Source organism: Atractosteus spatula, chromosome 8 (genome assembly GCF_055471065.1).
Source record: "Atractosteus spatula isolate fAtrSpa1 chromosome 8, fAtrSpa1.hap1, whole genome shotgun sequence".
In the NCBI taxonomy this organism is placed as follows: Eukaryota; Metazoa; Chordata; class Actinopteri; order Semionotiformes; family Lepisosteidae; genus Atractosteus; species Atractosteus spatula.
In genome coordinates, this window is record NC_142713.1 from 3,033,104 (window position 1) to 3,059,885 (window position 26,782).

The 26,782-nt window shown below is 54.4% G+C and overlaps 2 protein-coding genes across 4 annotated transcripts; one reads left to right on the top strand and one right to left on the bottom strand.

Moving 5' to 3' along the window:
• Positions 1-408: 408 nt before the first annotated feature.
• On the bottom strand, positions 409-18,054 carry prdm4 (PR domain containing 4). Of its 2 annotated transcripts, XM_088922727.1 has the most exons (11): positions 17,984-18,054; positions 16,517-16,650; positions 12,205-12,393; positions 10,702-11,331; positions 8,015-8,164; positions 7,106-7,224; positions 6,422-6,507; positions 5,374-5,501; positions 4,233-4,571; positions 2,448-2,616; positions 409-1,385 (listed from the first exon to the last, which is right to left on the bottom strand). In XM_088922727.1, exons 2-11 carry the CDS (start codon positions 16,647-16,649, stop codon positions 1,070-1,072), a joined length of 2,259 nt encoding a protein of 752 aa, XP_088778853.1. In that variant the 5' UTR covers position 16,650; positions 17,984-18,054; the 3' UTR covers positions 409-1,069. The 2 variants fall into 2 exon arrangements, with proteins under 2 accessions (XP_088778853.1, XP_088778852.1); XM_088922726.1 differs by lacking the exon at positions 17,984-18,054 and having other exon boundaries at positions 16,517-17,059.
• A 1,429-nt stretch (positions 18,055-19,483) lies between these two features.
• LOC148829086 (achaete-scute homolog 4-like) lies at positions 19,484-26,038 on the top strand. 2 transcript variants are annotated; one of them, XM_088922751.1, is made up of 3 exons: positions 20,716-21,004; positions 21,150-21,304; positions 23,745-26,038. In XM_088922751.1, exon 3 carries the CDS (start codon positions 23,841-23,843, stop codon positions 24,276-24,278), a length of 438 nt encoding a protein of 145 aa, XP_088778877.1. In that variant the 5' UTR covers positions 20,716-21,004; positions 21,150-21,304; positions 23,745-23,840; the 3' UTR covers positions 24,279-26,038. The 2 variants fall into 2 exon arrangements, with proteins under 2 accessions (XP_088778876.1, XP_088778877.1); XM_088922750.1 differs by lacking the exon at positions 21,150-21,304 and having other exon boundaries at positions 19,484-21,004.
• Positions 26,039-26,782: the final 744 nt, after the last annotated feature.

The window sequence follows — 26,782 nt, forward strand, 5'->3', positions numbered from 1 at the left end:
AAGCTCAAAAGGCAGCTGAGCCCCCATAATACACGATTTATCCTCGCAAAGCGGATATATATATATAAAAAAAAAACCAAACACATCCAGCATTTACACCCAATGAGCGACACCAATATGCTCGGTGTCGTGCAAGGCGACGCATGGTCCCCGCATTTTCAAAACGGCGAAAGCCGGCAAGGAGCTACAGGTGGAGAATTCAGACGGCTAAACAGCTCAGTCCCGCAGTAACACGTGTTTTCTCACGGCGACGGATTTTTTTTTTCTCCAAAATCGCTACTGCTATTTTTTCTTTTTTACAACCCAGTGGTCCCAGCTAGTCCGACTCCCTCTCTCTCTCGCTCTCGCTCTCTGCATTTCCATGCTTTTGGATGAGAGAAAGCCTTTCAAGCGGGTCAATAATATCCCCGTTAAAACACCTCCCCTCCGTACAACGACGCAGAAGAAGCGACCCGAGGCATAACGCGACGACACCGAGCGCGGTCTCCCTCACTCCCAGTGAATCAACTGTTGTAAACAAAAAAAAAAACTCGAGTGTCTGGGTTTTTTTTTTTTTGGTGCAAAACTACCGCGTTAATACGGGCCGCCAACCTGCTGTCGCGACAGCAGGCCCAGAACGACTCGGTCTGGACCCTTCACCGACCCCATGAGTCGCGCCGGCCGCAGGTGCTCATGCAGGGGGGGGGGGGGGGGGGGGACAGACAGACAGACTGCGCCCCAGCACAAGCCAAAACCCTCCTTGCGTCCCCAAATATTGGACCCCCATCCCCCCCAAAAAGGTAGTAAGGTAGTAAGATTACCACCCCCCCATAACGCATCAAGCCACGCAGGCAGGGGTGACGTTTTCTTGGGAGGCAAAAGCAGTAACAACTGTTCCTACTTGAGCGACCCCCCCCGGGGGTCTCACAACGGCAGGACAGCTCCGTTTTAGCGCGGACTGGTTTCTGCGAGAGCCCACCCCCCCCCAGCAAGGTCTCGGAGCCCAGTTTATCCCACCCCCCTCCTCCCCCAGGCCTGGAAACCAGTTAGCCGGTCAGTCAAGAGCAACACGACGCAAATAGGGGGGCGCTCAGTCCCGGCTGTGGTTCTGTCCGCGCTGCTGCTGCTGTCCGCGGCCGGCCCGATCGCCCTCCTCCTCCTCCTCCTCCTCCTCCTCGTCTTCCTCCTCCTCCTCCTCCTCCTCCTCCAGGCCCGGTGCGGGCCGGCCCGCCTTGGGCCCCTTGCAGATCTTCAGGTGCCGGGTGAGGTGGTACTTGGTGAGGAAGGCCTTGGTGCACTTCTCGCACACGTAGTCTCTCCGGCCCTCGTGGGAGTTCAGGTGCTTCTTCAGGTGGTTGGTCCGCCAGAAAAGCTTGTCGCACCTGGGGCACTTCTTCTGGCGCTCCCTGGAACGAGCGTTTCGCAGCGTCAATCTCTGCCCACGCTGGCCCTGCCCGCGTCTGCCCTTCCCCCCCCCAACACTGCCACTCGCTGGCCCTGCCCCGAACCTCGCCTTGAGAGGGGCGGTCCTTTTCCTGGGACTTCTGAAACGGCAGCTTGTATTCCCAGTTATATAGGTCAATACTGCCAAACAGCCCAAGAGTTGACCTCCAGTTTTTTCCAAATAAAGGTCTTTCAGGGAGCTCCCGGCAGACAGACATTCGGACTGCCCGACTAGCACAGCTGTGACTCTTAATCTGGGGGGTTGCGGGTTCGAGCCCGCACGTTGAGTGGTTCAGATATTCTCATTATAAAGAAGGTTCCGGTTCATCCTTGACCTCCTGACCCCCCCCCCCCCCCTCCCCACAATGGTATTTAATGCGACGTCATGATGGGAAACTGATTCAGATACTACCGAAGTTCACCAGCGCTAGAGAACTTAATTCACTCTTGCCACGTAGTCTTTGAAAAAGACCTGAGTTTTGCACACCCCCCTGAGGACTGAGTCACTCATTTAATTGAGGTTTCTGGTTCGTGTTGCTTTTAAGTAGGCTAATTTGTTTTTTCTAGGTTTCTTAATTATTTTTTTTTTGCTGTGTGAGCCTGGTCAAAATCATTTGGGGTTTTTTTTTTTTAACGTTTTCTTAAATACCATTCCGGAGCTGCGATCTAGATGTTGTCTGTGCCTTTTCCCCCAGCCTGATTTAACGATTAATGAGCCGATCGGAGCTGTATTAATTAAAGGCTCTAGGGGTTCACTCTATAGTCGCTGGAAAGGAACAAGATTTATTCCGCGCTGGAAAAGGCTCTTACTGCAGTAACACTCCGCTGTTTCGGCACAGTAAAACCTCACTCTTTGCAAAACGAGGTGCACGGTGCCCTGCTTGGCCAGCGGAAACGCCAGGCACGAGCCGGCGCCCCAGACCAGCTGCAGCAAGGCCTTCGCCGACCCCAGACAACCCGGGCGTACGCCCAGCACCCGGGACGGGCTGCGGAGAGAGAGAGAGAGGGGAGAGAGGCGCTCTTACTGGGTGTGGGTCAGCGCGTGCTGCCTCAGGTCCTGGCGCCGCATGAACATCCGGTCGCAGTGCTCACACTTCAGGTCCCGGGCGCCCGTGTGGATGATCATGTGGGACGCCAGGTGGGCCTTCTGGGTGAAGGACTTCTCGCACACCGAGCAGCGGTAGTTCTTCTGGCCTGCGGGCGCAAGGGGAGGACACACCGGTCAGGGAAGGAAGGAAGGAGGATTGATAGAACGCCAGCAGCCGTATCGCCCTGCAGCTCCCAGCTGGCAGCCCCTACTGGAGCCCAGCAGGCGTGAGCCTGGCCAGTACCTGGAGGGGAGACTCCTGGGAAAGCTGAGGCTGCTGCTGGGAGAGGTGTGAGTGGGGCCAGCAGGGGGCGCTCACCCTGCGGTCTGTGTGGGTCCTCATGCCACTGAGGTCCTGACTCTCTGTGGTCATTAAAAATCCTTCTCGACAAGAGTAGGGGTGTCACCCCAGTGTCCTGGCCCAATCTCCCCCCCTGGCCTTTACCCCTCATGGCCTCCTAATAACCCCCCTCTCTGAACTGGCTCCATCCCTCTGCTCTCCTCCCCATTGAGAGCTGGTGTGTGTGAGAGGACTGGAGCATCATCCAGGTGGGGCTGCACACTGGTGGGGGTAGTGGGATTCCCCCTGACCTGGGAAGAGCTCGGAGTGGAGGGTCCAGAAAGGAATAAGGAATTATTATTGAAAACAACAAGCGCTGTTCTACTCTGCCCCCTGGTGGTAGAGGGGTTCAATTGCAGACAGAGCACCGCTCCCCTAGATAGTGGGGGACCCCGCTGTGCTGCAAAGACCAAGATCTGGGGGGGGGGGGGGGGCATCTGCAGGCTTAAGCCCCCATTTCACTGCGCTGTAGCTGAGCAGGCCAGTCTGGCTGAGCCCAGCTGCAGGACAGCTTTCTCTCAGCCAAGCCGGTACGTATAGCTGGAGAAAGATACCGTTTTTCTTCGCTTAACGGGGCTTTTGAGCAACAGCAGAAGCAACAAAAAGCAGAAGCCCATCTTGACATCCACACCATGTCATAAACAAAACACTGAACCTATCTGAAATGCCACATACAAAACACACTACAGTACCCTGTTAAAAACATTTCCAGCTTCCTCCCACTCGACAGACATTATTAATACAGCACGGGCTCAAAATCAGCAAAATGAATCTAAAGCTTTATCAACATACTGCAATAACAGTCCTCAGGCCGTTTATTATATGATTAAGGCAATACAGGGATGATTTCTGTAAAGCGCATCTAAATATATACACTTTAAAAGCAACAGGGCACCGGAAATAATCTTGTCTTCAGTGTGGTAACCAATATGAGCCACACGTGTTTCACACTTGGAAAGTGTCTTTACTGTGCCTACACAGTGCAGAATACAGGCAGCCAGCTGGACTGAGAAAAGGAAATATCCAGACTACAGGTCGGCAAGCAGCAGATACTGAAGTTCAAAGGACATCCATTTCAGTGTTGAGGGGGAGCCGGAGCCTATCCCAGCATGCAACATACACAAGGCAGGATACACCCTGCATGGGACGCCAGTCCATCACAGGACACACACACACACACACACACACACACACACACACACACACACTCTCACACCAGGGCCAGTCCATCACAGGACACACTCACACACTCACACCAGGGCCAGTCCATTACAGGACACACTCACACTCACACTCACATAATAAGCTCCGTCCAAACAAGGAGAGAACATGCAGACTCCACACAGACAGTGCTCTGGGAGCTGAACCCGCGGGCCCGGGTACCTGTGTGGATCTTCAGGTGCGTGCGCAGGTTGCTGGGGTCGCTGAAGGCCTTGCTGCAGAACTCGCACTTGTGCGGCTTCATGCCCACGTGCCCCATGATGTGCACGTTCAGCTTGGTGGAGGAGGTGAACGCCCGCGAGCACATGCTGCACTTGAACTTCTTCTCCCTGGCGTGGCCCGGCCAGTGGGGGGCGCCGCCGCCGCCACCCAGCTTGGCGCCGGGGCCCGGCGGGGGGCTGTGCACCTGGCTGTGGCTGCCCAGGTGGGGCTTCGGGTCCGAGTAGGAGGAGCACTCCTTCCGGCAGTGACACACCTGGGCGTCCGGGACCTCGGGGACACCTGGGAACGAGAACCACGGACAGGGACGGCTGTGAAAAACCGCACGCACGCACCACCTGGTCCCGAAACGTTCTCTCCCAGCGGTCGCACGCTGGTCTTCGTCCATTCATCCATTCGCTAAACACAGCATCCCGTACAGGGCCCTGGGGGAGCTGGAGTCTATCCCAGCAAGCAACAGGCACAAGGCAGGGTACACCCTGGACAGGACACCAGTCCATCACAGGACACACACACTCACACACTCACACCAGGGCCAGTCCATCACAGGACACACACACACACACACACACACACACACACACACACACACACACACACTGCGCCACCGCTGTTACTTAGCTGACAAAACACAGCTGAAGTCATAGAAACAATACAAACAATACAAATGCTTTCCTGAAGCATAACAATAATAATCCCTCACACTTATACAGCACCTGTCTGGACCCTCCACTCCGAGCTCTTCCCAGGTCAGGGGGAATCCCACTACCCCCACCAGTGTGCAGCCCCACCTGGATGATGCTCCAGTCCTCTCACACACACCAGCTCTCAGTGGGGAGGAGAGCAGAGGGATGAAGCCAGTTCAGAGAGGGGGGTTATTAGGAGGCCATGACACCAGGGTAACACGTGGGGAGAGGACTGGCGCATCATCCAGATGGGGGCGACACACTGCTGGTGGCAGTGGGATTCCCCCTGACCTGGAAAGGGCTTTGAGTGGAGGGTCCAGGAAAGAGCTGGTTAAGCGTGGAGAGCGATTATTGTTTCATTTATTGAAACGAAACTGCAGGCAGGCGACCTCACTCACCGATCTGCCGGGCGTAGTCGCGGCTGTAGTAGTAGAGCAGCTCGTGGTCGGGGGGGATGTCCCTCGAGGAGCAGAAGTACAGCTTCCCGCTGTGGGGGTAGGCCACCAGGTTCTGCTCCTCCCCGGTGCTGCGCGGGAAAGACGACGGGGGTCGCCGGATGAGTGAGCTGCCCCCTCTGGCTGCAGGGCCTGTGAGTCGCCCAGAACCCCCCCCCCCCCCCCCACGGCACAGCAGTAGATCCTACAATCCAGCCATCTATCAATCCATCCATCCAATTAATCCATCAATCCATCCATCTATCTATCAATCCATCCATCCAATTAATCCATCAATCCATCCGTCCATCAATTAATCAATCCATCCATCATCCATCAATTAATCAATCATCCATCCATCAATCAATCCATCAATCCATTCATCATCCATCAATTAATCTATCCATCCATTAATCCATCAATCTATCATCCATTAATTAATCCATCCATCCATCAATTAATCCATCCATCAATCCATCCATCATCCATCAATCAATCCATCATCCATCAATTCATCCATCATCCATCAATTAATCTATCCATCCATTAATCCATCAATCTATCATCCATTAATTAATCCATCCATCCATCCATCCATCCATCAATTAATCCATCCATCCATTAATCCGTCAATCCAATTAACCCATCCATCCGTCATCCATCAATTAATCAATCCATCTATCATCCATCCATTAATCATTCCATCTATCAATTAATCCACCAATCAATCCATCCATCCATCAATCCATCCATCCATCAAATCAATCAATCCATCAATCCATCAATCAATCCCCACTGTGTACGCAGCTCTGTTATCTCTCTGTTATCTCCACCAGCAGCCATATCACCCTGCAACTCCCAACTGGCAACTCCCCCCCCCCCCACCCCAGCCTTTACCAGTCATGGCCTCTATGAAACGAATGCCTTGAATCACAGCGCACTACAGACCATCATCTTCTTGCTTCAGTTGCACTGCATGGGGCCTGTGATCCAGGCGGTGGCTAGAACTTGCCTTGCCTTGCGCACAAACATCATCCAGTTGCATTCGTTCTCGTCCGTGGTGACAATGCAGAACTCCAGCACGTTGTTGTGGAACATCTGAAACGGAGCACGCACGGAGGAGTGAAATTCACAGCGCGGGCCCCCCTTCACCCCGAGCACCGGACATGTGGCGAGAGAAGTTCTGGCGCAGCTCGGACGTCACTGTTATCACAGGCACCACCTCGTTCCACGACATCTGCCGACCCATCAACAACCCAGTCGGCCTCCCGGTTGTCTCAGGGACCCCCAGCTTCTCTGAACCCGGGATGACAGCTTAAACAATTTGGATTATTATTAGTTTCCTCCCACAGTCCAAAGACCTGCTGGTGGGCTAATTGGCTTCTGGGAAAATTAATCCTGGTGAGTGAGTGTGAGTGAGTGTGAGTGAGTGTGAGTGAGTGTGATGGACTGGTCCTGGTGTGAGTGTGTGTGTGTGTCCTGTGATGGACTGGCCCTGGTGTGAGTGTGTGTGTGTCTGTGTGTGTCCTGTGATGGACTGGCCCTGGTGTGAGTGTGTATGTCTGTGTGTGTTTCCTGTGATGGACTGGTCCTGGTGTGAGTGTCTGTGTGTGTCCTGTGATGGACTGACCTTGGTCAGGACTCCCTTGTGACACTACAGGGCCTGCTGTAATACAAGGGGATTAACGCTTCTCACCTTCCAGACGTTAGTGGGAGTCTTATCCGACCAGTTGGACACGTCTAAAGTGCTGCAGTGCTGCCCCACCAGTGGTCCAAAGCAGGTCCTCACAGGGATGGCTTCTCGTGCAAACACACCTGGAGACAGACAAGCATGGTCATCCCACACACAATTTCCTCCACACAGTGTACTTCCATCCACCTCATCTCTATCCGCTTCATCCAGTACAGGACTGCGGGTTGCAGGAGAGCCGGAGCCGATCCCAGCAAGCAACAGGCGCAAGGCAGGGCACACCCTGGCTGGGACACCAGTCCATCACAGGACACACTCACACACACACTCACACACTCACACACTCACACACTCACACACTCACACACTCACACCAGGGCCAGTCCATCACAGGAGACACACACACACACTCACACCAGGGCCAGTCCATCACAGGAGACACACACACACACTCACACCAGGGCCAGTCCATCACAGGAGACACACACACACACTCACACCAGGGCCAGTCCATCACAGGACACACACACACAGACATACACACACACTCACACCAGGGCCAGTTTTCCTAGAAGCCAGTTAACCCACCAGCATGACTTTGGACTGTGGGAGGAATCCCCACATGAACACGGGGAGAACATGCAAACTCCACCCAGACAGCACCCCAGGGATCGAACCCAGGGCCCCAGCGCTGCGAGGCAGCAATGCCGACCCCTGCACCGCTCTGCTGCCCTCCAAAAACATCCAAAAAAACGCATAACACCATAAAAAGGACATATATTCGTTAATAAGCCTCACAAGTCTCCAGCGGTAGAAGCCACATTATTAACCACAGAAAGACTGCAGGACTGTTTTTCACAGCTCCGAGGACGAAGCGTCAGACCGGGATCAGAGGAGGAGGAGGGCGGGCCGTACCGAGGTCCTGCCCCGTGACGGACGTCCTCAGGGAGAGCTGCCGGGGCAGAGACAGGCGGGCGCGGCTGTCGAGCGGGGTGTCCGGGATGAAGGTGACCGGTCCGTGCTCGGGGCAGTCCGACGGGTACGACCGGTCGCACAGCGTGCACCCTAGGCGAGAGCAGCCTGTTAAAACGGAGTCCTCCGCAGGGAGAACTGGGGTGAAACGTCATGCCCAGGGGTATGCGTCCTTCGGATGAGACGTAAAACCGAGGTCCTGACTCTCTGTGGTCATTAAAAATCCCAGGGCGTCTCTCGACAAGAATAGAGGTGTTGCCCAGGTGTAAAAAAGTGGGCTGGGAAAGCCAGGGCTCCTGCAGTCAGGGCCGAATTCCCTCTGGGTGAAAACTTTCAAAACCAATGTCCCAGTGTGGTGACTGGGTGCGCTGCACTGTAGGGAATGTCATCCTGCAGATATTTAATCTGAGGTGCTGGCAGCTTGCTGATGTAAAATTCCAGGACACTGTTTTTGAGTGACTAAGAGTAAGAGTGCTAACCCTTTTGTCCCTGCTAAACTCCACTCTGAGCTTGAACATCCTAGTCTACATATTCTGGTGCAGAACGGCCACTGTGCGTCTCCCAGGTGGGGTTACTGGAGCACAATGATCACTGTGCGTCTCCCAGGTGGGGTTACTGGCGCAGAATGATCACTGTGCGTCTCCCAGGTGGGGTCACTGGCGCAGAATGATCACTGTGCGTCTCCCAGGTGGGGTCACTGGCGCAGGATGATCACTGTGCGTCTCCCAGGTGGGGTTACTGGCGCAGGATGATCACTGTGCGTCTCCCAGGTGGGGTTACTGGCGCAGGATGATCACTGTGCGTCTCCCAGGTGGGGTTACTGGCGCAGGATGATCACTGTGCGTCTCCCAGGTGGGGCCGCTGGCGCACGATGATCACTGTGCGTCTCCCAGGTGGGGCCGCTGGCGCACGATGATCACTGTGCGTCTCCCAGGTGGGGCCGCTGGCGCACAATGATCACTGTGCGTCTCCCAGGTGGGGCCGCTGGCGCAGAATGATCACTGTGCGTCTCCCAGGTGGGGACGCTGGCGCAGAATGATCACTGTGCGTCTCCCAGGTGGGGACGCTGGAGCACAATGATCACTGTGCGTCTCCCAGGTGGGGACGCTGGAGCACAATGATCACTGTGCGTCTCCCAGGTGGGGACGCTGGAGCACAATGATCACTGTGCGTCTCCCAGGTGGGGACGCTGGAGCACAATGATCACTGTGCGTCTCCCAGGTGGAGCCGCTGGAGCACAATGATCACTGTGCGTCTCCCAGGTGGAGCCGCTGGAGCACAATGATCACTGTGCGTCTCCCAGGTGGAGCCGCTGGAGCACAATGATCACTGTGCGTCTCCCAGGTGGGGCCGCTGGAGCACAATGATCACTGTGCGTCTCCCAGGTGTGGCCGCTGGCGCACAATGATCACTGTGCGTCTCCCAGGTGCGGCCGCTGGCGCAGAATGATCACTGTGCGTCTCCCAGGTGGGGCCACTGGCGCAGAATGATCACTGTGCGTCTCCCAGGTGGGGCCACTGGCGCAGAATGATCACTGTGCGTCTCCCAGGTGGGGCCACAGAATGATCACTGTGCGTCTCCCAGGTGGGGACACTGGCGCAGAATGATCACTGTGCGTCTCCCAGGTGTGGCCGCTGGCGCAGAATGATCACTGTGCGTCTCCCAGGTGGGGTTCCTGGCGCAGAATGATCACTGTGCGTCTCCCAAGTGGGGACGCTGGAGCACAATGATCACTGTGCGTCTCCCAGGTGGGGCCGCTGGAGCACAATGATCACTGTGCGTCTCCCAGGTTGGGCCGCTGGAGCACAATGATCACTGTGCGTCTCCCAGGTGGGGCCGCTGGCGCACAATGATCACTGTGCGTCTCCCAGGTGGGGCCGCTGGCGCACAATGATCACTGTGCGTCTCCCAGGTGGGGTTACTGGCGCAGAATGATCACTGTGCGTCTCCCAGGTGGGGTTACTGGTGCAGAATGATCACTGTGCGTCTCCCAGGTGGGGCCGCTGGAGCACAATGATCACTGTGCGTCTCCCAGGTGGGGCCACTGGCGCAGAATGATCACTGTGCGTCTCCCAGGTGGGGTTACTGGCGCAGAATGATCACTGTGCGTCTCCCAGGTGGGGTCACTGGCGCAGGATGATCACTGTGCGTCTCCCAGGTGGGGTCACTGGCGCAGGATGATCACTGTGCGTCTCCCAGGTGGGGTCACTGGCGCAGGATGATCACTGTGCGTCTCCCAGGTGGGGCCACTGGCGCAGGATGATCACTGTGCGTCTCCCAGGTGGGGCCACTGGCGCAGAATGATCACTGTGCGTCTCCCAGGTGGGGCCACTGGCGCAGAATGATCACTGTGCGTCTCCCAGGTGGGGCCACTGGCGCAGAATGATCACTGTGCGTCTCCCAGGTGGGGACGCTGGCGCACAATGATCACTGTGCGTCTCCCAGGTGGGGACACTGGCCCAGAATGATCACTGTGCGTCTCCCAGGTGGGGACGCTGGTGCACAATGATCACTGTGCGTCTCCCAGGTGGGGACGCTGGTGCACAATGATCACTGTGCGTCTCCCAGGTGGGGACGCTGGTGCACAATGATCACTGTGCGTCTCGGCGATCCCGGCGGCCGGCACTCACAGATGGTGAAGGCGGAGGCCAGGTTCTCCTTGTTGGAGTTGGAGTCCTCCAGCTGGAGCACGGACGGGACCAGCACCAGGTTCTCGGGCCCCAGGGGCACCTCGGTGCCGGCGGCGGCGGCGGCGGCGGCCGGCTCCAGGCCCATGCCGGCGGGCTCCAGGGGGGCGATGGGGTGGGACAGCACCACGCTGACCGAGCCGGAGCTCATCCCGGCCGAGTGCAGCTCGGGCTCCAGGACCACGGGCAGCTCCAGCCCCGCGCCCGCGTGCAGGGGCATCACCCCGGCGCCCGCGTCCACCGCCATGCCCTCGTGGCTCCGGGCCGGCTCCTCGCCCATGCCGTCCGGGGAGATGGGGCTGCTCACGCGGGCGGGCTCCATCGACAGGCCCGCGTCCAGGGGCACCTCGTGGGCGCCGCCCTGGTGGAGCCCCCCGGCGCCGTGCCCCCCCACCTGCTGCCGCGAGTCCAGGGCCACCATGCCGGGCTCCAGCCCCACCGCCCCCCCAGGCTGGTAGGGGTCCAGGGAGGAGGGGTTGCTGGGCACGGAGAGGGGCGCGCCGGCGTCCATGTTGAGGCTGCTGGGGTGGATGTACTGAGGGGGCGGCCGGTCGGCCAGATACGACAGGATACCTACAGCGATCAAGCACGAGAACGAACACAGGAAGGGTTACAAACAGGACCCGTCTAGCAACATCGGCAGTTAGTAACTAATCGATCCGGTTGTTTCCTGAACAAAACCAGGGCATCATGGGTTCCTTCCTTACTTACGTTACTCCCACATGGGGCGTTTGCTTTGCACGCAGGTACAAAGACACGACGCAGTTCGGAATACGTTTAGTGAACCCATCCGTGCGCTCTCTCATCGCTCTGCCCAATTCAGTGTCGCAGGGGGAGGCTGCAAGCCTGTGACCCAGCTAGTGCCAGCCACAAGGCAGGGTACATCCTGGGCAGGACGCCAGTCCGTCACAGCACACACAGACACAGACACAGACACAGACACAGACACAGACACAGACACACACCAGGGCCAGTCCATCACAGGACACGCACAGATACACACACACACACTCACGCCAGGGCCAGTCCATCACGGGACACACACACACACACACACACACACACACACACACACACCAGGGCCAGTCCAACACAGGACACACACACAGGAGAACATGCAAACTCCACACAGACAACACCCTAGCTCAAGAAACAAACCAGGGGTTCCAGATTTCTTCCGGAAACTCTGGTTGATTTGTAAACTTCAGGGAAAACTGCCCCTGGTGTGGGTGAGTGTGTGTCCTGTGATGGACTGGTGTCCTGCCCAGGGTGTACCCTGCCTTGTTCTTGTTGCTTGCTGGGATAGACTCCGGCTCCCCCATGACACTGTACAGGATAAAACGGTTAGAAAATAGAGGAGTAACCATGCCATTTCACTTAAGAAACAACCCAGATCCCACAAGTAAGGAAGAAAAAGTGTGTTCAATGACTCTCGTCTCGACCTACCGGGCAGGATGTGTCTGAAGTAGCTGCTCTCCAGGTGAGGGTATGGGGGAGGGGGCAGGGTGTAATTTCTCTCCAGGGTGCCACACATCACACCCCTGTCTCCGATCGGACCCATGGGCAGCATGAGGGAGAGGGCGGAGGGCAAGGACCCCAGGGAAGGACCCAGGTTAGGGATGGCCACCGGCATGCCTGAGGAGAGACCAGAACAAGGCCACTGACCAACGCCTTTAATGGGCATGATGCAGAGCGGATCAGTGATAGCTGAACGTTCAGTCGGACGTCGCGTCTGACGAGTGGATCGCGAGGAGATTCAGTAATGTGAGCAGGAAAAAAGAACAACAGTTCAGTGGCAGAGTCCAGGGATTTGAACCAGGAGCTCAGTGAACTGCAGTGATGGAGCTGTGTGCTCAGTGCTGACCTGTTGCAATGATGGAGCTGTGTGCTCAGTGCTGACCCGGCACAGTGATGGAGCTGTGTGCTCAGTGCTGACCTGGTGCAGTGACAGAGCTGTGTGCTCGGCGCAGGGCAGTGATGGAGACGTGTGCTCAGGGCAGTGCAGTGCGGTGATTAAGCTGTGTGCTCAGCGCAGTGGTGGAGCTATGTGCTCGGCACAGGGCGGTGATGGAGCTGTGTGCTCGGGGCAGTGCAGGGCGGTGATGGAGCTGTGTGCTTGGCGCAGGGCAGTGATGGAGCAGTGTGCTCGGTGCAGGGCAGCGCGGTGATGGAGCTGTGTGCTTGGCGCAGGGCAGTGATGGAGCAGTGTGCTCGGTGCAGGGCAGTGATGGAGCCGTGTGCTTGGCGCAGGGCAGTGATGGAGCCGTGTGCTCGGCGCTGACCTGGTGCAGTGATGGAGCCGTGTGCTCGGGGCAGTGTGGTGATGGAGCTGTGTAGTGATGGGGCCCTGTGCTCGGGGCAGCGCGGTGATGGAGCTGTGTGGTGATGGAGCTGTGTGGTGATGGGGCCCTGTGCTCGGGGCAGTGTGGTGATGGAGCTGTGTGGTGATGGGGCCCTGTGCTTGGGGCAGTGTGGTGATGGAGCTGTGTGGTGATGGAGCCCTGTGCTCGGGGCAGTGCGGTGATGGGGCCCTGTGCTCGGGGCAGTGTGGTGATGGAGCTGTGTGGTGATGGGGCCCTGTGCTCGGGGCAGTGTGGTGATGGAGCTGTGTGGTGATGGAGCCCTGTGCTCGGGGCAGTGTGGTGATGGAGCTGTGTGGTGATGGGGCCCTGTGCTCGGGGCAGTGTGGTGATGGAGCTGTGTGGTGATGGAGCTGTGTGGTCAGTGCTGACCTGGTGCAGTGATGAAGCTGTGTGGTGATGGAGCCCTGTGCTCGGGGCAGTGTGGTGATGGAGCTGTGTGGTGATGGGGCCCTGTGCTCGGGGCAGTGTGGTGATGGAGCTGTGTGGTGATGGGGCCCTGTGCTCGGGGCAGTGTGGTGATGGAGCCATGTGCTCGGGGCAGTGTGGTGATGGAGCTGTGTGGTGATGGGGCCCTGTGCTCGGGGCAGTGTGGTGATGGAGCTGTGTGGTGATGGAGCCCTGTGCTCGGGGCAGTGTGGTGATGGAGCTGTGTGGTGATGGGGCCCTGTGCTCGGGGCAGTGTGGTGATGGAGCTGTGTGCTCAGTGCTGACCTGGTGCAGTGATGGAGCTGTGTGGTGATGGAGCCCTGTGCTCGGGGCAGTGTGGTGATGGAGCTGTGTGGTGATGGAGCCCTGTGCTCGGGGCAGTGTGGTGATGGAGCTGTGTGGTGATGGAGCCCTGTGCTCGGGGCAGTGTGATGATGGAGCTGTGTGGTGATGGGGCCCTGTGCTCGGGGCAGTGTGGTGATGGAGCTGTGTGGTGATGGAGCTGTGTGCTCAGTGCTGACCTGGTGCAGTGATGAAGCTGTGTGGTGATGGAGCCCTGTGCTCGGGGCAGTGTGGTGATGGAGCTGTGTGGTGATGGGGCCCTGTGCTCGGGGCAGTGTGGTGATGGAGCTGTGTGGTGATGGGGCCCTGTGCTCGGGGCAGTGTGGTGATGGAGCTGTGTGGTGATGGAGCTGTGTGCTCAGTGCTGACCTGGTGCAGTGATGAAGCTGTGTGGTGATGGAGCCCTGTGCTCGGGGCAGTGTGGTGATGGAGCTGTGTGGTGATGGGGCCCTGTGCTCGGGGCAGTGTGGTGATGGAGCTGTGTGGTGATGGAGCCCTGTGCTCGGGGCAGTGTGGTGATGGAGCTGTGTGGTGATGGAGCTGTGTGGTGATGGAGCCCTGTGCTTGGCGCAGGGCAGTGATGGAGCCCTGTGCTCGGGGCAGTGTGGTGATGGAGCTGTGTGGTGATGGGGCCCTGTGCTCGGGGCAGTGTGGTGATGGGGCCCTGTGCTCGGGGCAGTGTGGTGATGGAGCTGTGTGGTGATGGAGCCCTGTGCTCGGGGCAGTGTGGTGATGGAGCCATGTGCTCGGGGCAGTGTGGTGATGGAGCTGTGTGGTGATGGAGCCCTGTGCTCGGGGCAGTGTGGTGATGGAGCTGTGTGGTGATGGAGCCCTGTGCTCAGGGCAGTGTGGTGATGGAGCCATGTGCTCGGGGCAGTGTGGTGATGGAGCTGTGTGGTGATGGGGCCCTGTGCTCGGGGCAGTGTGGTGATGGAGCTGTGTGGTGATGGAGCCCTGTGCTCGGGGCAGTGTGGTGATGGAGCTGTGTGGTGATGGGGCCCTGTGCTCGGGGCAGTGTGGTGATGGAGCTGTGTGGTGATGGAGCCCTGTGCTCGGGGCAGTGTGGTGATGGAGCTGTGTGGTGATGGAGCTGTGTGGTGATGGAGCCCTGTGCTTGGCGCAGGGCAGTGATGGAGCCCTGTGCTCGGGGCAGTGTGGTGATGGAGCTGTGTGGTGATGGAGCCCTGTGCTCAGGGCAGTGTGGTGATGGAGCCATGTGCTCGGGGCAGTGTGGTGATGGAGCTGTGTGGTGATGGAGCTGTGTGCTCAGTGCTGACCTGGTGCAGTGATGAAGCTGTGTGGTGATGGAGCCCTGTGCTCGGGGCAGTGTGGTGATGGAGCTGTGTGGTGATGGGGCCCTGTGCTCGGGGCAGTGTGGTGATGGAGCTGTGTGGTGATGGAGCCCTGTGCTCGGGGCAGTGTGGTGATGGAGCTGTGTGGTGATGGAGCTGTGTGGTGATGGAGCCCTGTGCTTGGCGCAGGGCAGTGATGGAGCCCTGTGCTCGGGGCAGTGTGGTGATGGAGCTGTGTGGTGATGGGGCCCTGTGCTCGGGGCAGTGTGGTGATGGGGCCCTGTGCTCGGGGCAGTGTGGTGATGGAGCTGTGTGGTGATGGAGCCCTGTGCTCGGGGCAGTGTGGTGATGGAGCCATGTGCTCGGGGCAATGTGGTGATGGAGCTGTGTGGTGATGGAGCCCTGTGCTCGGGGCAGTGTGGTGATGGAGCTGTGTGGTGATGGAGCCCTGTGCTCAGGGCAGTGTGGTGATGGAGCCATGTGCTCGGGGCAGTGTGGTGATGGAGCTGTGTGGTGATGGGGCCCTGTGCTCGGGGCAGTGTGGTGATGGAGCTGTGTGGTGATGGGGCCCTGTGCTCGGGGCAGTGTGGTGATGGAGCTGTGTGGTGATGGAGCCCTGTGCTCGGGGCAGTGTGGTGATGGAGCTGTGTGGTGATGGAGCCCTGTGCTCGGGGCAGTGTGGTGATGGAGCCCTGTGCTCGGGGCAGTGTGGTGATGGAGCTGTGTGGTGATGGAGCCCTGTGCTCGGGGCAGTGTGGTGATGGAGCTGTGTGGTGATGGGGCCCTGTGCTCGGGGCAGTGTGGTGATGGAGCTGTGTGGTGATGGGGCCCTGTGCTCGGGGCAGTGTGGTGATGGAGCTGTGTGGTGATGGAGCCCTGTGCTCGGGGCAGTGTGGTGATGGAGCTGTGTGGTGATGGGGCCCTGTGCTCGGGGCAGTGTGGTGATGGAGCTGTGTGGTGATGGAGCCCTGTGCTCGGGGCAGTGTGGTGATGGAGCCCTGTGCTCGGGGCAGTGTGGTGATGGAGCTGTGTGGTGATGGGGCCCTGTGCTCGGGGCAGTGTGGTGATGGAGCTGTGTGGTGATGGAGCCCTGTGCTCGGGGCAGTGTGGTGATGGAGCCATGTGCTCGGGGCAGTGTGGTGATGGAGCTGTGTGGTGATGGGGCCCTGTGCTCGGGGCAGTGTGGTGATGGAGCTGTGTGGTGATGGAGCCCTGTGCTCAGGGCAGTGTGGTGATGGAGCCATGTGCTCGGGGCAGTGTGGTGATGGAGCTGTGTGGTGATGGAGCCCTGTGCTTGGCGCAGGGCCGTGATGGAGCCCTGTGCTCGGCACTGACCTGGAGCAGTGATGGAGCTGTGCGGGGGAGATGTCGGAAGGCCCAGGTGTCCTCCGCTCACAGGAATGGCTCCGCTCACAGAGGGGACACTCAGCTGGTCCATCCCCACTGGACTCAGGTTCATGTCATTCATGCTGGGAGCAGGAACACTGCAGGGTCACCAGCAGCAGCAGCGTGTTCAGGACAACACACTCATCTGCAGCTGCATCCCGACCTCCTTTCCAGCTGAAAGCCGAGACCCTGAGCGGGACTGCGGTTGTGACGGTCCAGGGAGAGGAATCCACCACTCACAGGACAGCCCCCCCCAACACACATCGCTCCTGCCTCCTTATCAAGAGCCAGGGCGATGAGAAACACACTTCAGGATTTCAATAATATTTATTATAATAATTGCTTACACTTATATAGCGCTTCTCTGGACACTCCACTCAAAGCGCTTTACAGGTAATGGGGATCCCACTGCCAACACCAATGTGCAGCCCCACCTGGATTTCAAGTCGTCAGGAAGACGTCACCCGTGCCCCCCCGCCCCCTTGCTACAGTTCACGGTCTTGCAAAAGCAGGGTCGCTCAGTCTGTGAGCGGTCTACAGGTATGTCTACACGGAGGGGCGCCGTGTGGGAGTGCTCCTGCTGTTGGGGAGCACAGTTTACCCCCCCCACAACCCGCTGACCCCCTCCTTCTCAGTCCGAAGAGGGGGACACGGACACGAAATCGACCACAGCGACGACGACTGTGACGACGTGTTGAAAAGACGCGTCAACGAAGACAGCGGTTTGTCTTTTTTTTTTCCCCTTCCCACGACATAAATGTACCCTCGTGTTTTGATCGCCTGCTCTCCCCCCCCCCAGTAGGCGCTCAGTATTACAAACAGATCGGACCCGAATGTGGCGAGCAAAGCGCATCTCAGCTCCGTCTTCTCATCGCCAGCCGAGAGAAGCCCCAGAGGCAGAGACTCTCCTCTCCCACCGGTGGGCTTGTGCGACGCAGCGTAGCCGCGGGGGACCCACGGGGCGTGAATCCGACAGCGAGACGGACAACGGACTGACTTGGACGACGTACGTACTTCTCACACATTAAAAAAAAAAGCACGACACGGTTCAAACCCCGATGAAATGCACATTTCGTGCCGGCAGAGAGCCGAAACACAGTCCCTACAGTCTATCCACGCAAAGGATCCCCTGAGATGCCGCGTACTAACCCACGAGCCTCCGGTTAAAGGGTACGATATTATAGCCCGGCCCCGCACCATGCAAAATAAATAAATTGCAACGGATACCCCCAAAAGTGTCTTAAGTTAGCAGAAACCACAAAAAGCAACAAGACTGCAGTCCAGGGCTGACTCCGCACTTAAGAGAAAATCGGGTCTTCTCGCGTTCTCATTTTACCTACGGACTTCTCTTTCAACGCACCACAGCAGACACGACATTCTGCATATATATATATAAAAAAAACCCCAAATGCCTACCCTTTCTCTTATATATTCGGCTTGGGAGCGAGTATCCCGAACAGCGCCTGCTATCATTGTTGAGAGCGCTGCTTCTGAGCATGCCCACGCACAGGGATTGGGGTCAGTTTGCCTTGCATTTTAGCAAACGAACAAAAGGGGGAATTTGCTATTATGATGACTGTACTGCACGGTAAGCTCTTGCACAGGTTATTTTAAAAGTCTCTTCTTCTCCCTTAAGCGTTTCTGTGTTTTTTGTCCCCTCGCATACTGAAAAATAAAGCCATTACGTGTTTTTTTTAAGTAAGAATTTGTAGACGAGCCCTTACCTGCTCAAATCCCACCCATTAAAATGGAATAGGTTTGACGTCATGCCACTGGGAGTGACGATTGCCTGTTTTGCTCTCCGGAACCCCAGACACTGCCTCACAAGCAAGGTTCAAGGAACGACTTCTGAAGTTGTTCGTGATTTTTTTTTATCACGTTAAAAACTAACACTCTCCAGATTCAAACACGAACAGCGCGATGCGTGCGTGTTTTGTAAAGCTGGAAAAGAAACTCATTTATTTGTTACCCGTTGTATTGGATAGACTTTGATAATATATGTATACTTGTTATATATTATTATACAGTTTGTAACACGTAATATGGAAAAAATATTATTTAGTTGTATCATATGCAGAAAACAAAAAAAAATGCAGAATGAATTTCAATTTTTAATTTATATTTTAATTTTTTGTGTTCTGGATTGTAATTCCCTCTGGACGCGAAGTGTTTTGTGATTTTTGTGTTCACTTATCTTTGATTGGATACCTTTTTCTCATTTGTTTGTTTATTTAGTGTTTCATACAAGTTTGAAAAAAGTGTTAAAATATCTCGCTGTAATGAGCTTTCATATACAGTATAAACTGGTAGGATCCGTACGTTTCTTGTGCCGAATTTCAGCGGCAGGGTAAAATATAAAAACAGCAGGTTGAGTACTTAAGCTAGCCATCTGAAACCGTCGGTTAATTGTGTATTAAAATATAATACTTTTTAAAACATTAATATGTGAATTATGTCACTGTGAACAGCTGATAATTCAGGCTCCACGACGGGCAGATGACACACTGCACCGCTATACCTACATTTTTAAAAACAAATGTTATTAAAACGTATACGATCATTTACGAAATCTGTAGTAGCAGTAGTGAGCAGAAAACATACATAAAAACTGTGTGAAACTGGATGTAATTTATTCAACACTTCAGATAAATGACTGAAGACTGCTTGGTTAGGGAGGAAAAAATCATGTTACAACTCCTGTGAAGACACGACCGGCCAAGATTTGCACAACCTGCGCTACAAATCAAACATAGTATTAATCACTTACATTGAAAAGTACGAAGGGATACACGTTACAGCGTACTCCATAAGTGTCACCCGTCACATAAATAACATCCAAATCCTTTTTTGTCATCCCGGTTTAAAAAATAAAAAAGGAAATACATTGAAATATCCCTCACACGCTCTCTTTCCAAGAACATCCCAGGAATTGAAAGAAGAACTTGCTCACTTTAAGTAATTCACAAAATGTCTCCTTTGGGATAGATTTTCAAATAGACGGTCGTCTACAATTTATTTATTCAGTTATTCGCTGCTTAACGTGCTGTCGTAGCTACAGATTTAGGACAAACGGGATCCTAATAAGCTGGTGTTGTCGGATGTTTTTTTTTTTGTTAAGGCAGCGGAATAACAGCACGGAACTTTGAAATCCTTGTAGTTGTAAATCGTTGAATTACCTGTCATGTTACTTCGAGTAATTCTATAAGCCCTTGCTGACTGTTTTATTAGAGTAGGGACATCGGGTCATCAAGGCATTGCTCTAGCTGATAAAAAATATATATATATAAGGATTGTGCGGTTAAACTGGGCTGATTTCAAAACGAGGAAATTCCGCGCCAATCGCCCCTCTGAAACGGCAGTAAGGTGGTCCGTTTGGAGTGGAAAGTATGGGAACCGGCTCCGTTTGTGAAGGCCGGTGAGCCGAGGTGCTCCAAAGCAAAGGGTATCTGCTCTTGGGACGACGCTGTTGAGTTAGAATCTGCGCCACCGCCAACCCCACTGTTGGGTGTTGTGTGCCTGGTATTGAGGTATAGGTTTTGGTTCCCACCCAGTGTGTTGGGGTCCGTTATCTCCCCTCAGGGCAGCGTGGTGAGCGATATCTGCTCCTAAGCTATACTAATGCTCCTAAGCGTTAAAGGCACGGATGATCACCCAGGAGGTTAAACGGAGATGTCATGACCGGCAAGCAACGAGCGCAAGGGCAGGGTACACCTTGGACGGGGCGCCAGTCCATCGCAGGGGCCGGTGCAAGCCCATCGTACATGGGTACAATTTGGAGGCCACGGTAAAGATAACCCCCTACTCTTCTCGAGAAATGCCCGGGGATCTTAAATGAGCACTGAGAGTCAGGACCTCGGTTTGACGTCTCATCCGAAGGACGGCGTCTTTTTACAGTCTAGTGTCCCCGTCACTATACTGGGGCATGAGGACCCGCACAGACCGCAGGGTGAGCGCCCCCTGCTGGCCCCACTCACACCTCTCCCAGCAGCAGCCTCAGCTCTCCCAGGAGTCTCCCCTCCAGGTACTGGCCAGGCTCACACCTGCTGGGCTCCAGTGGGGTTTGTCAGCCGGGAGCTGCAGGGGGACACGGCTGCCGGCTCGAACCCACTTCTTTTTAAAAAAAAAAAAAAGTGAATGTGAGAGGAGGGCACAACCAACCCAAACCAAACAGGGCACAGTAACCGTCCTCCTGCTACAGCGTCAGCGGCACGGAGGCGCCTGAAAAAGCGCTCTGACTGACTGAGAGGCTGGAGGGGGGAGGCGGGGAGACACGGCGCCCGGTCTTGCTTCTTCCCGGAACCTGGAATTCCAGAACTTTTGTTCTTTTTGCACACCCAGGAGGGTGCCGTCAGCCTGCCCTCCTCGTCCGCGGTCTTCGACGGGATTATACGGCTCGCTGAAGGAGTGGAAGCGCTCTGGGGGGGGGACGTCCGACCGGTAGGTACTGTCGATCCCCAGTTCCAACATGAGTTTGAAAAAGCTCCTTTTCGCGCTGCGCGTCCTAAGCTTTGTCTTAGCTGGGACGGCAAAGAAAAGCTTTTATTATTATTATTATTATTATTATTATTATTATTATTATTAGCACCTTTGGAGAGGGAGCAAAGGGCGTGTTGCGGTGAGGGGACAGGGGTGAATACGCGCTCAGCCGGACATCTGGACACCTGGACATTGTCCAGACAAGGGCTCTGGGCTCGCCAGCAGAAGATCTCAAGGTCGCGGTGTCGTAGAACTGTCAAGGTGAGACACAAATTACCATATTCTCTAAAGGATCGCCCTTTTCAACCCCTTCCAGTACATTTTCACCTTTGATGCAACTATCTCTTTTTATCGAAGAACACACACACACACACACACACACACACACAAACAAAAACACAAACAGCGAATTCCAGTCTATGTCGGGCTCCCCGCGACCCTGAACTGGATGGAAGTCGGTAGAAAAATGCAGAGATATAACAGGAAAAAAAACAACAACATGCAATATCTTTCACTTTTCGGTTTTGCGTTTTACAAAACAAATCGCAAGAGGAAGCCACACAGACTAACCTGTGGAGGCAAGATAATATTCTGTGACTACAACACCAGAACAGTGAATACATCCAGTCATACTGCAGATTCCTTGGTATTCCAAGGACCTGGATTTCGGGATTACTCTTGGATCTTTTATTGTAAGAGATAAATCTTTCGTCATTCGTTTCCCAGCCGTGGAAGTTTTACACGGAACTTACAGGCTCCGCTTTTTTTGTGTAGAATCCACAAACACGAAAACCCAAACACGACAGTCTCACCTATCGACGGCGAGACGCCACAAAGATAAATAAATATAGGATGTCAGAATCCAGGTTTTCAATATCCATGCCAACATCACACACGAGGCACTGAACCTGATTTTTTACAGTGTCGGACCAAAGAGATCTTGTTTTCTTGGCGAGTCCATAGACATAAGCGAACGTAACAAAGGTGTCAGACCCGACAAACGCAATCTGCCGGGTTTGGCAACTGGTGGGTATTTGCAGTCGTGTTCTGAGAGGGGTGTCCAGTCTGAGTCCTGGAGCGCTGGTGTTTGTGCAGGTGCCCTCTATCTCTTTCAAGCAGCAGTTCACGAAGAGCTTGCAAACGCTGTTCAGTCGGTCCAGTTTAACCCGTAGCCAGCTCTCCCAGGTCATTCTTATCCCAGCTGGACTGAATACTTGTAGACACACTGACTGGCCCTCCAGGACCAGGACTGGACACCCCTGTCCTAGAGCCAGGACCCTGCCTGGAGGCTCTGATTGGCTCATGAAGGAGTGAAGACCTGCAGACACACTGACTGACCCTGCAGGAGCAGGACTGGACACCCCTGTCCTAGAGCCAGGACCCTGCCTGGAGGCTCCGATTGGCTCATGAAGGAGTGAAGACCTGCAGACACACTGACTGACCCTGCAGGACCAGGACTGGACACCCCTGTCCTAGAGCCAGGACCCTGCCTGGAGGCTCCGATTGGCTCATGAAGGAGTGAAGACCTGCAGACACACTGACTGACCCTGCAGGACCAGGACTGGACACCCCTGTCCTAGAGCCAGGACCCTGCCTGGAGGCTCTGATTGGCTCATGAAGGAGTGAAGACCCGTAGAGACACTGACTGACCCTGCAGGAGCAGGACTGGACACCCCTGGTCTAATGTCCAGAGTTGTTTTTTTCCCAACCCAACACTAAACACCAATTCCAGAGTCCTGGTAATAAAGGACCAGGGTGCCTGCAGATTTACCTACATGGAGAAGGCAGTACTCCAGTCTAGTTAAGACAATAACCTGGGTAAACTGGGCTGCATGAGGATAAAATCCCACAGGCACACTGAGCCTCCAGGACCAGGACTGAACACACGGGCCACTCTGTGAGTTCAGGTACTCACAACAGATTCACACATTTCTCAAGAGAGAAAAATATGAGTATTTAAATGATGCTTGTTTATCGGTGAAATCGCTCGTCGGTTTGTTAAGCACGCTGTCACCCTAACCATTGAAGGTTATATACTTTGACAAATTAGCTAATTTGAGACACCAGGAACAATAGTTTTATACACCGTATTGAAAATATCCCATATTTATGTCGGCAGCTGCATGTAAATCGTAAACTCGCGGCTTGTTTCTTAGGATTCATTTAGTGTATTTTACGATTTATGATTTACGTTTTATTTTAAAATCGAGTTTGGCGATTCACAGGTGAAGTTTCAGATTCGTAATGCTCTCCTGCCAGGTGAAACTATTAGTAACTTTTTGTGTGTGTGTGTGCGTTAATGATAAAGTGTATTTTTTTTTAGGGTAAAGAAGATGTTGTTTTCTTTTTAAAAAAAAGTATTTTGATCTCAGGTTTGGCCTCTTCTTTCGTCGTTAAACAGGTCGGGGGCTGAGGGAGTATGATTTTCACCCAGCCTTTTTTTTTTTTAAATGTACTCATTTAACTGTGTTTGGAACTATTCCAAAATAATCAATAAAAAGAAAATTACTGTTTTGTTTTGTTTTTTAAAAAGGGGCACAGTGGCACATAGGAAACATTTCAATCGTGCAATTGGCTTGGGAAAACGCTTTAGTTTAATCTTCTTTTCTCTCTCTCTCCTCCCCCTCCTGATTCACGTAGGACCTTAACTGTCTGGTCCCTTTTAAAAGATTGTTGTTGTTTTGTTTTGTTTTTTTGACAGGATTGTACAATTTGTTAATTAAGGCCAGCGGACGGGACGGAGCGGTTCTTCCCCGACTCGGTTCCGAAGCCCGGACGCGTGCCGCCCCGTCTCACGATGGACCAGTTCGGGGCGGCGCTCGGGCTGCCGTTCCGCTTCGGCGCCTCCTGCCTGGACCTGGTGGGGGGGCACCCAGGGTGTCCGACGTGCGTGTCCTACGGGCCCTTCCGGGGCCACCTGGGCCTCTGCGACCCGAACCAGCCGCCGGCCTTCGTCCGGAAGCGCAACGACCGCGAGAGGCAGCGGGTGCGCTGCGTGAACGAGGGCTACGCGCGCCTCCGCCGGCACCTGCCCCCCGGGGTCGCGGACGGGCGGCTGAGCAAGGCGGAGACGCTGCGGGCGGCCATCGCCTACATCCGCCACCTCCAGCGCCTGCTGCGCCTGCCCCCCGCCGAGCCGCCCGGCCCCGCCGGCGCCCCGCCGCGGAGAGCGGACTGCAGCAGCGACGGGGAGTCGGGGGCGAGCTGCGGCGACCGCGGGGAAGTCAGCAACTAGGCGGAGTTGTGTGTGTGTGTGTGTGTGTGTGTGTGTGTGTGTGTGTGTGGTGGAAAAGGCCAATTCGGTAGACGAAACAGTAGCCACGGCCTGTCCTTTCGTGTTCCAGACCCTTGCATGTATACAGATAATGCTGATTCTACATGTACGCAAGTCGTGGGGCGCCAGTCCGTCTCAGAGCACACTCACACCACGGCCAGTTTTCCCGGAGGCCAACTGACAACTTGGACCGTGGAAAGGACATGCGAACTCCAGGGACTGGACCAGCCCGTGAATTAGACACGATCCTCCAGACTTCTCTTCCCCGCGAACTTGTTTTATATCTTCCTCTACTTTATAAAAATTAGGCTGTGGTCCGCTTCTGGTTATGCACCCCACCTGTGCGGACATGCGGTGTGACCGTGTGGCCACGCAGGCGCGCCGTCCGGATCTCCGTCACGGTTTCGCTCAGACGGGATCCGGTCCAGTTCAACACCGACACGGAGATCCTGGCTCCCCTCCCCTCTCCAAAACTCGCAATGCGCCGGGAGGTGCAGTCGTATCGCCCTGCAGCTCCCAGCTGGCAGCCCCCCCCCCCCACTCCCACTGGAGCCCAGCAGGGGTGAGCCTGGCCAGTACCTGGAGGGGAGACTCCTGGGAAAGCTGAGGCTGCTGCTGGGGAGAGGTGTCAGTGGGGCCAGCAGGGGGCGCTCACCCTGCGGTCTGTGTGGGTCCTCATGCCCCAGTATAGTGACGGGGACACTAGACTGTAAACAGGCGCCGTCCTTCAGATGAGACGTAAAACCGAGGTCCTGACTCTCTGTGGTCATTAACAATCCCAGGGTGTCTCTCGACAAGAGTAGGGGTGTCACCCCAGTGTCCTGGCCAAATTTCCCCCCCTGGCCTTTACCCCTCATGGCCTCCTAATAACCCCCATCTTCTGGTAATATACAGTAATACCAGGCGTATACAGGACTCATAAGAAACGGTTTAAGTCAAATGAAAAAAAAAACCTACGCCTTCATGCTGTAGAGAGGAGGGTACGAGCTAGATGCCGCTGAGCTACGGGAACTGTAAGGGTGAACTCGGCACCGGAGTTGGGTCAGAAGCGAATGAGCCAGCGGGACGGGCGATTCGTACACTTTCAGGACAAGTTTTGTCGGAACCGCCCCCTCACTCCTGCGAGGACTGAGTTAGGGATTGCCTGTGAGGGTGTGGAGAGGCTGGCAGGAGGGGTACGAGAAAGATAGGCAGAGCGAGAATTATATACTGTACTGTACATAGCCGAGACGAGGGTCTGACCTCTTTCCCTGACTTCTGTTAGAAACTCCATTTCCTACTTGGTTACAGCTTAGTAGTTCATTAGTATATTTCACAAGGTGAATGGACAGACGTACCGTATACACTGTACATAGGCATACCTTCAATTCTATGCAAATATGTATGGAGAATATGATTAAATACCGAATTGTATACGCAGACTTATATACTGTACGTCGCGTTATGTACGCGGGCGAGAGATCTGCAAAACTTTCCCGATAACATTTCACTGTCAAAGTTAGATTCAAGGCGTTTGGCGTATTTGCAAGATGTAATATGGAAGAGGAACGTGTATTCATCATTAATCTGTTAGTAATACTGGGTAGATACCACATTCACAAAAACCGGTCTAACGGTACTTGCTACGTTAACGCTTGTGAGCTGGAAATGCAGTGTTACTTAAACGCCATGAAAAAGTCGAACAATAAAAAAGCAATAAATACAACTGATGTATGCAAAAATGTTAAATTATTGTGTTCGGATTTGTAAATACCCCTGGCAGGATTGTTTTGCGTGTGTGTGTGTGTGTGTTTTGTTCATTTATTTTTGGATACCTTTTTTCCCTTTGCACTATTTGATGTTCAGTAAAACTAAATAAAAAAATATTTACGTAGGCGAGCGGATGTGTGCAAGATTAGGATCTAACCTTCCTCCCGAAGTACCGTCATAAAAACTCCATGAATGGGGCTGAAATTAAATATAATTGCTATTATTACTAGATATTCCGAAACAAAAATAATAACAAAGCAGAGAAAGAAAGACTGAATGAATAGCCAGTGCAATTAAAAACTACACAGAGCAGACAGGAACTGTAATAATCTGTAATAACCGAGTCGTGTTATACGTGAATTGATATTTATTCCATTTGTAACCTTTTTTCCTCAAAAGAAATTAAAAAAACGGCCCCAGTCTGCGTTCTCTGTAATTATGGATGCTGAAAGGCAAGAAGAAAAAAAGATAATTAATACCATCACCTAAATAACGAGGTAAGAAAAGTCAAAAAGTTTCACACCACCCAAAGGAGATTAAAAAAAAAACAACTCGCGTCAAAGTATATGAAAAAAATATCGATTTTTGACCAGCTGTTGTGCTGACGAAAACAACCGCTTCACCTTTCCTGTATGACTACATTACATCTACACAATATTTTATAACCAATATGATATAATCTGGTGTCCTATCAAGCAGTGTGTAGCCTAATTTTA